The 9,132-nt window shown below is 37.0% G+C and overlaps 2 protein-coding genes across 2 annotated transcripts; one reads left to right on the plus strand and one right to left on the minus strand.

Moving 5' to 3' along the window:
* Window positions 1-2,444: 2,444 nt before the first annotated feature.
* On the minus strand, window positions 2,445-4,489 carry LOC137732135 (serine/threonine-protein kinase BSK2-like). The gene is made up of 4 exons (XM_068471435.1): window positions 4,297-4,489; window positions 4,000-4,158; window positions 3,184-3,297; window positions 2,445-2,803 (listed from the first exon to the last, which is right to left on the minus strand). The coding sequence occupies exons 1-4, from the start codon at window positions 4,444-4,446 to the stop codon at window positions 2,552-2,554; spliced, it is 675 nt and encodes a 224-aa protein (XP_068327536.1). The 5' UTR covers window positions 4,447-4,489; the 3' UTR covers window positions 2,445-2,551.
* A 1,133-nt stretch (window positions 4,490-5,622) lies between these two features.
* Window positions 5,623-8,020, plus strand: LOC137732919 (uncharacterized). Its single transcript, XM_068472166.1, has 3 exons — window positions 5,623-5,989; window positions 6,154-6,762; window positions 7,137-8,020. The coding sequence occupies exons 1-3, from the start codon at window positions 5,623-5,625 to the stop codon at window positions 8,018-8,020; spliced, it is 1,860 nt and encodes a 619-aa protein (XP_068328267.1).
* Window positions 8,021-9,132: the final 1,112 nt, after the last annotated feature.

Below are 9,132 nucleotides of genomic sequence, written 5' to 3' on the forward strand. Positions count from 1 at the left end.
AAACGTTAGATAGGAGAGATTAGAAATACATCATATAAGCTGTACAACTGCACGTAGGAGGAATTTGTAAATGGCTCACATTGCCAGTTTAATGCTCATAGTCCGTTACTAACTTGACCTTAATCCCTTTTTGGATTTTGAAATCCTTCACCCCAAAAGAAGAAAATCATTTTCATTTGCTCAACTCAGCATAAGAGTTATTTCTCTTTTCAAATTACAATTAAGAATTTCATCAAAAGTTCGGGTGTGCGAACAAACTACGAGAAATTAAAATTCAGTTCCACATAAATGAGGATTAAATTTTCACCAATTATGCCCATATCTGGACATCAATTTAATATCCCTTTTCCTTAAGACGGATTTTTTACTCTAATTGTTCTAGTTTTATTAAAAAATCGCAGATCTACGAACCCCCATAAATAAATATCTACATACATACTCCTTACATATTATATACAGAAAAAAAGAAGTTTGAGTCTCCGTCTCGAACATGGGAACGATCAAATTTTCTTTTCTTGGGAGCCATACAAAAGTTAAGGCGTATAATAATAAATTAAGAGAAAAGAATTCATAAAAGTAAAAAAAAAAAAAAAAAAAAAAAATTAAAAAAAAAAGGATAATCGTTAGTCGTACCTGGGACCTGAGTGCCGTGCCTTTCTTGGCCGCCCTTAATTGGTAAAAAGTAGATTTATCCCGATCCAATCTCAATGCCACTTTCTTTTATTGTTAATTGTTTTTTTGGTTGAATTGTTTGTTTTCTTGTCTAATTCTTTTGCCATCTATTATGATACTGTAAGCTTCAAAATCGTGTGCAAGAGATGAACAAATGATCTTTATTGTCTTATTTTCTTGACAAAGCTTTATACAGCTAAATCTCTACAAATTAATAATCTTAGTACTACGAAAAATCTGTTGTTTAATGTACTAGATTATTCCATTTTCCCTTTGATGAAGACTAGTGTTTGTCAATCTTCAAGGTTTCCACAAACCATAAGTGACACCTAACAGTATGTTATGGCTATCCAAGTTAAGTAGAAATGGTTGTAGAACCTATCCAATTACAACTACAATGCAATACGGTCATTCTCTAATACAATACTCTATATCACATTGTTTAAGTGATAGTTTGTTTCTTATCTATTATATAATGTGATATTTCTCTATATGACTCAATTGAATATGATTTGGAACATTTTTCCTAAGTCATATTCATATGCTTTGGCCAAAGACTCCCAAATCATATCTTAGAGTATTCTCCTTCAACCATGAAAGGTTTGACATCTCTTGTTGTAGATTCACATGCCTACATGATTTGATAGCTTGACTCCAACAATATCGTGGACACTCTCAATAGAATGCATTTGACATAGTCAAAGATCAAGGACCTAACCATTAGACAACTATGATGTCTCAAGTCAAAGGACTATTTTGCGTATTGCAGCTTATGAGTTCTTACATGACATGTATGTTCAAACTCTCTTTTGATCATTGTTCAATGTACTCGATTACCCTTCCAAGCACCTATGTGTTTGGCTTAGTGTTCAATACTAAATGACTTGAGATTAGTCATATTCACGCTTGAGTTAACATAAAACATACTAACCTTAGTGGATTGTCAATGCCCAATTGGTAATCCTATAGCTAGGAACGTTTTAGGAATTAATATAAGAGATGTCTCGTTAATCTAACTTACTTAGATTACTTATCTCTTAGATCGAATACCTTCCTTGGATCCCCTATTGCTTAAACACATGATATAATAAACAGTGATTAACAATAAGTTTTGCCTTTCATTAAACAAATAAAAGTACATAATGAGTATTCCAAAAACTATTACATCAAATAAGTGGCTTTATGGGCACACTTCCAACACTCTTCACGCTGGACATTGGCACAAACATTAGACAATGACGGCAACTCAAGACTCTTGAGAACATGACTTTGAAGGTCTTCATAGTCAGAGTCAAGGCTGGCAAGCAACTGAAATATTTTGTCTTCTTCAGCTCTTCTAAGAGAGTCACTGCATCGGCAGTATGATATATCGCAAGCTCATCCGATATAATTTTCAATTTTCCAAGATGCTCAGTGAAAGATCTTCCTCCTTGAGTAGCTTCAGCAATATCCTTCTTAAGCTGGAAAATTCAAGCTGCATTATTTTGATGCCCATACATATCTTTAACCGAATCCCACAATTTCCTAGCAGACTCAGAGAAAGTGAAAACCACTGCAACTTGAGGTCCATTGAATTTAAGAACCAAAAGAGAATAATTACATGACAAATGTTCTGTCTAGGAACGCTTGGCAATTTGTTTTAGTAGCTTAAGGTTTGGCTCAACCATGCCCAGTATATACCTCAGATAGATAAAAAATAAAATTGATACAAGTAAATGTCTTCTTCAAAGGCTTTCTACTGCAAATACATTATACAGGCTAAAGAAGGCTTAGTTACTATAGTTAACATTTGCAAAGAACCCTAAATAAATCTATCTAACGCATTTCACTTTCACCTACAACTTTCAACACCTATTCTATCCATTTCAAGTGTACAAGTTTAGTTACGCCAGACATTGTGTCTCTTTGTGTCAAAGGCCACTCCATCATTTAGCATGTCCTGAGCATCAGTCTCCATTCCGAGCTTTGAGAGTGCAAGCCCCTGCAAGTAGAATGCAGTCGGCCACTCTGGTAGGCATACCTGTGCCTGCATCGCATCTCTTAAGGCAAGCTCTGCTTGGCCATTCATCAAGTAGGAGAAGGCTCTTCTCCCAAAGACAGTTGCTGAAGGGCCAGACATCATAGCGACTAACTGTTTGCAAAGAAAAGGTATCCTTGAATAATTGTGTTATCAAAACAAACAATAGTCTTGATTTTCCGTCACAAAGACACACATGTCTGTGTTCAAGAGACCATAGCTTATGGATGTTGGCTATCGTTGTTTACAAATTTTGGCATTTTCATTTTTAGAACACTACATTGCAAATAAATAGGCTGAGTAACACAATTTCATCCTGTTACTCTAACTTAACCATGTACCTGGTACCTGTGCACCATGCACATTCAAGTTGTGGCACTACGATCCCATTGCTCTTGCTTAGCCAATAGCATATTGAACTAAATCGTCACACAATATCACCCTATTGTTAAAAGATGAAATTCAATTGAAGGAGAAGAAAAGAGTGCACCTACCTTGGAATAATACTCGATTGCTTTCTTGAAATCCTTGTCCCTAAATGCAATATCCCCAAATTTCTTTGTGTTCAACATATCTTGGACTTGTTGTGTCCATTCTTGAAACGAGAGCTGGAATTAAATAGATCACATTGTCAGAACATAAATGAAGTATAAGCCCATGAACATAAAATAAGAACAATCATGAAAACTATGATATGCTTATCGGAAAACAGACAAATAAACAACCATGAGACGCATGCAACATCAACATGAACACATGGGAACTTCCAAAAGAATTGGGCAAAAACAAATCTCTAGTGAACTACTGGCAGCGTTGTTCATTCTCCTCTTAAGAGTTTGCATACAATCAATTTGTACCAAGAATTTTTTTTTCTCTATTAAGTGCTTTACCACATGGGAAATATGAAAATAAATTTTGAATATTATCTACAGCTTTTGATTTATGCAAAAGCGGGTTGGATTCCCAGTCTGCAATAGGATGTATGCCAACGTAGATTGGAGTATTCATGCTACTCATATCAAATCAATGACACAAAAAAGACAATAAGACATCCGTATTCAAACTTAGAGGTAATTCAAATTATATGGGCTGTAACATTTACATTTTACAAAAGAAAGAAGACTTCAAGCAAAAAATCCAGAAACAAAAACATAAAAACTCCAAATGAATTTACTACATCTCAAACTTGGGAAAACCCCATTAAGTTAGCATTTCTGATTGGTTTATGCCGAGATTCTTCAGACTATTTAAGAACTCTGTTTTAAACTGTTAAGGCCATAAGTGCAAGTAGAATAGGATATTCAGTGTACCTCATTTTCGGCACCTTCCTCGTCTTTATAGCCTGTTTTCAGCAAAATATCATGCACAGCAGTAAGATCCATCCTTGCACAGGCCTTTCCAAGAGGAGAAAGCATGGTTGGTACTTCAACAGTGTTTTTTGGGAGGCCCATTAGAACATGAGATGCCACCTTAACCAACCATTATGAGCAATCAGAGCATGTAAGGATGGAAAAAAGAATACGTTCTAAAACAAAGTAGAAGGATTCCATATCTCACAAAACAAAGAAATAGCAAACTGGCGATTTCAGGAGAACACAGTATATCACCTCTTTCTGCTTTTGGAATGGTGCAACGGCTGTAAGAAGAAACTTAATATCTCCTCTATCCCTAGCCTCAGACTGAAGACATTTGGAAGCAAGTTCAACCAATTTCATGGCATCATCATTCGCGTACTGCCCTTCCAATGACGAATCCATCAACAACAATACATTTTTTCCTCTTATCAAGTCCAATGCCTGGAGATACAATAATCCCTTAAACAATTTTCATATCTATCAAAGTAATGTCACACATCATTTAAGTAAACTAAACAGAATCATTTGCCCACTTTCTATTCCTAAAAGAGTTTGGATTTAACGAAACCTGAGCTTGGCAGAAATCATAAAGGATGCCAAAAATATTAAACATAAAAGTAGAGTTTCAAGTAAACGAAATGAACATACACTGTTTGTGGTGTCCAATTCTTGTTGAATTTGAGATATCAATGATGCCAAACATGTCAAAATTATAAATCAAGTGCAGGACATAAATATATACTAGATACAACGAAGACGAAAGCGTTCAAAACAATAGGAGCTTCACAGAATGCTAATGAAAATTCTAGATGTGGGATCCTAAAACATAGTTTAAGAACCTAGATTTGGAACCCGGAGATCATGCACCAAATAGTATTTGCACCAAGGCAGTAGGGAGCCTTGGTGCTAGAATTGTCAATGAATCCACAGGGAAAAGAAAAAGAATAATCCCTGAAAGAAGAATAATGTAAAGGTTTAAGAAATGTTAGTCCACTTACATGGCTTGGAGGAATATGCTTCCCACTCAAAAGGTCAAACAGGACAGTTCCATAACTGTAGATTACACTCTCTGGAATGACACTGCCTGCAAAGTTTGACTCTAGTCAAATATACTGAAAATCGGTTTTCATATCTCGAGGCATATGAATTGATCAGCCAAATATGGGAAAACTATGACACTACCATGGGTAAATGCTATGGGAGTAACTAGTTGTTAGGATTCTAATGGGATTACTAGTAGCTAAGAGTAGTTATAAAGCAATTATGATTGTGCCAGATGTCATCATCTCAGTGATTGAGCTGTAATACTTGTAATAAGGTTGTTAGTATAGCTGTAATTGGATAAAAGTAGTTAGGGAGAGTTGCTATATAGATTGGTTTGTAAGTAACAGAAAGGCAGTTATGAAATAGTATTGAAATTCCTTTGTCATTCTCTCTCTCTCGCTCTCTCTCTCTCTCTCTCTCTCGTTCTCTCATGGCTTCTCTGAGTTAAGAGGATCTATCATTGGTATCGAGCCAATCTTGACTCCTCCATCCCTTCTCTGCTGCCATATGACTCGTACATCGACGAAGAAAGCTATGGAATTGCAGAATCATCTTGCTGCGATAAACAGCACTCTCAGCACGCTACTCCAAAGGTTCGACGCCATGGAAGGGAGTCAAGATTCATCAGATACTCGAATCAAGAAGCTTCATCCTGATTTTCTGGAAAAATGTGAAATGGGTTGTCTGGGAGATTCATCGGATGCAACTCAATCTGACCCCCGTTTGCATGACGATTCAAGAACTCAGCATCTCAACCGCCATGATTCGGGATTTCAACCAAGACCCCCTTTGGTTAGACTTGATTTTCCTAGCTTCCACGAAGGGGATGATCCTCTTGGGTGGATTTACAAGGCAGAGCATTACTTTGATTACTTTGATATTCCAACAGACAAGAAAGTTCGTATGGCTTTCTTTCATATGGAAAATGAAGCACTTCAATGGTTTCAATGAGAATGAGTGAACTGCATCAAGAACTTTACCCTAAATGGGAAGATTTTACAAAGATTTTTTTGCAGGGAATTTGGTTCTTCTGACCATATGGACTGCACTGAAAATTTGGTGAAGCTTCGCTAATCTGGATTGCTCAAAGACTACATCATGGAATTCCAACGGTTGGCAAATCGCACGGTGGAAATGACCCTGGACCCTTGAAAAGCTGTTTCATCAGAGGTTTGAACCCAGAAATTCGCCATGATGTCAAGATTCTGAGACCATTCGATGTTTATGAAGCCATTGCTTATTCTCAACAAGTGGATGCCAAACTGGCAGATTTAAAGGTTCGATCTTTTTCAAGAAGCCTTCACTCGGCATCTCAATTCAAGCCTACACAGTTATCTGATATCACCAACACGCCAAAGACTGAGCATTCTTCAAGAAATGAAAGTTTTAGGCGCTTAACAGCAGCAGAAATTGAATTTCGAAGGAAGAACAGGTTGTGTTTTAACTATGATGAAATTTTTTCCAGAGAGCATGTGTGTGCTGGTCCAAAACGTGATGTGCTACTCATGGATGTGTACGAAAATGGAGACCTTATTGAGCATCATTCTGATGACAATGAAGAGTCTGAGGGAACTGCTTGTGAGGTTTATGGAATGCCTACTCCAAAATCCATCAGAAAAATGAAAGTTAGTGGGTTAGTACTCAATTGTCCTGCTATTTTTCTGGTAGATTCAGGTAGCTCACATACTTTCATTGATATTTCATTAGTCAAACAACTAAAGGGTCATCTAGATACCACACACCCATTCACTGTGAAGATTGCAAATGGGGGATCCCTTACTAGTACTGGATGTTTAACTCAGGTTTCTATTCGAATACAAGATTATGCCACTGTGCTTGATTTCTATGTTCTTCCCTTGGGTGGATGTGATATTGTTTTGGGCATACAATGGTTAAGAACATGGGGACCAGTACTATGGGACTTTGACAAGATGATTATGCAGTTTGTAGTTGGCAACACCACTTCACCTCAAGTCCTCAACCCCAAGAACCTCAATCCATTTCTTCCTTACAAATGGATAAGTTGCTAAATCATGAACATTGCTTAGGAGCTGCTTTATTTGTTTTGCAAGTTAGTGCAGACAACACAACTCCATCTACTCATTCTCAGTTGGATTCTCACCAAGATAAGGATTTGCAAATTCTTTTAGCAAAGTATCAACCTATTTTTCAAAGTCCATCTGGATTACCTCTATCCAGGCCCCATGATCACAGAATACCATTGTTGGAAGGATGCAAACCACCTAGTGCTCGACCTTATAAGTATGGTCCCTTTCAGAAAATAGAAATAAAGAAATGTGTCAAAGAGCTACTGGAATCAGGTTTCATCAGGCCGAGCCATAGTCCATTCTCCTCTCTAGTGCTTTTAGTGAAGAAAAAGGAGGGTGCTTGGAAGGTGTGCATGGATTATGGGGCACTTAATCTACTCACAATCAAAGATAAATACCCTATACCATTGATTGATGAGTTATTGGATGAGCTCTTTGGTGCAAAATATTTTTCAAAACTGGATCTTAGATCCGGTTATCATCAAATTCGTATGCACCCCAAAGATATTGAAAAAACTGCCTTTAGAACTCATGAGAGACATTATGAGTTCCTAGTTATGCCCTTTGGCTTAACAAATGCCCCTGCATCTTTCCAAAGCCTTATGAATGAGATTTTTAGGCCTTATTTGAGGAAATTCATCCTAGTTTTCTTTGGTGATATTCTGATATATAGTGCTTCTTGGGAATTGCATCAGCAGCATTTGAGCATTGCTCTCAGTTTACTCCAAACTCATCACTTGTTTGTGAAACTGTCTATGTGTGCTTTTGGGAAACAACAAATTGAATACTTAGGCCACATTGTTTCTCATAATGGAGTAGCTGCTGACCCTTCAAAACTGAAAGCCATTGCAGATTGGCCTCTCCCTACTTCTGTGAAGCTGTAATGGGTTTTTTAGGCTTAACTGGTTATTATAGGAAGTTCATTCCTCAATTTGGAAGAATCAGTGAACCTTTCCCTCAACTCACTAAGAAGGATGGGTTTAAATGGAGTTCTATAGCAACTGATGCATTTCAGGAATTGAAAAATGCAATGTTGTCTCCTCAGGTTTTAGCACTACCAGATTTTTCAAAACCATTTGTTATTGAAAGTGATGCTTCAGGCACTGGGATAGGGGCAATTCGGCAACAAGAAGGTAGACCTATTGCATTTACCAGTCAAGCTTTAGGACCAAAGAATCAAGCACTATCTGCATATGAAAGAGAAATGTTAGCTGTGATTCATGCAATTAAAAAGTGGCAGTCCTATTTACTGGGAAACCACTTCATTATAAGGACAGACCATCATAGCCTCAAATATTCTCCAAAATCGAGCTAATTCTCCTTTCCAGCAAAGATGGGTTTCCAAGTTACTTGGATTTGATTATGAAATCCAGTATAGAAAGGGCAGTGACAATAAGGCACCTGATGCATTATCTAGAATGTTCACTTCTCAAGTTAAATCAGCTATTGCTTCAGGTAATGAACTTGTTATGGCTTCAAGCATGGTTATGAGTACTGATCACAGTAATATTGCTCCAATTACTTTGGAATGCACAGACTTTGACAATGATTTACTTGCCTTATCATACCCTTATATGTCTTGGCTCGATGATCTGCGGAGGCATGTTGAAAAAGATTATTGGATTTTACAGAAGTCTCAAGCTGTTTTACACACCCCCATATTCGACTCCATTAAATTTTCTCAAATATCAGATTGATAATGGATTTTTGAAGTATAAGAATAAGATTGTTATCAATCCTACAAGTCAGTGGAGAACAATGATATTTGAAGAACACCATTGTACACCATCTGCAGGCCATGAAGGTTTTCTTAAGACCTATAAAAGGATATCTAGATCTTTTTATTGGGAGGGTATGAAGAACAATATCAAAGAAATGATTGCTGGATGTGATGTTTGTCAGAAGAATAAGTATGAGACACTTTCACCGGCTGGACTTCTTAATCCATTACCAATCCCTCAAAGAATTTGGTCTGATATAGCTATGGATTTTATCA

This window comes from Pyrus communis, chromosome 4, assembly GCF_963583255.1.
Source record: "Pyrus communis chromosome 4, drPyrComm1.1, whole genome shotgun sequence".
NCBI classification, from domain to species: domain Eukaryota; kingdom Viridiplantae; phylum Streptophyta; class Magnoliopsida; order Rosales; family Rosaceae; genus Pyrus; species Pyrus communis.

Bases quoted from the DNA above. Each gene is read 5' to 3' on its own strand.
- LOC137732135 (XM_068471435.1), bottom strand. From the start codon at position 4,446: ATGGATTCGTCATTGGAAGGGCAGTACGCGAATGATGATGCCATGAAA. The intron at 4,159-4,296 runs GTGATATACTGT...TGGTTGGTTAAG, and splicing joins CATTCCAAAAGCAGAAAGAG to GTGGCATCTCATGTTCTAAT. The intron at 3,298-3,999 runs GTACACTGAATA...ATTTAATTCCAG, and splicing joins AGGAAGGTGCCGAAAATGAG to CTCTCGTTTCAAGAATGGAC.
- LOC137732919 (XM_068472166.1), top strand. From the start codon at position 5,623: ATGGAATTGCAGAATCATCTTGCTGCGATAAACAGCACTCTCAGCACG. The intron at 5,990-6,153 runs GTATGGCTTTCT...AATTTGGTGAAG, and splicing joins TCCAACAGACAAGAAAGTTC to CTTCGCTAATCTGGATTGCT. The intron at 6,763-7,136 runs GTAGCTCACATA...AACATTGCTTAG, and splicing joins TATTTTTCTGGTAGATTCAG to GAGCTGCTTTATTTGTTTTG.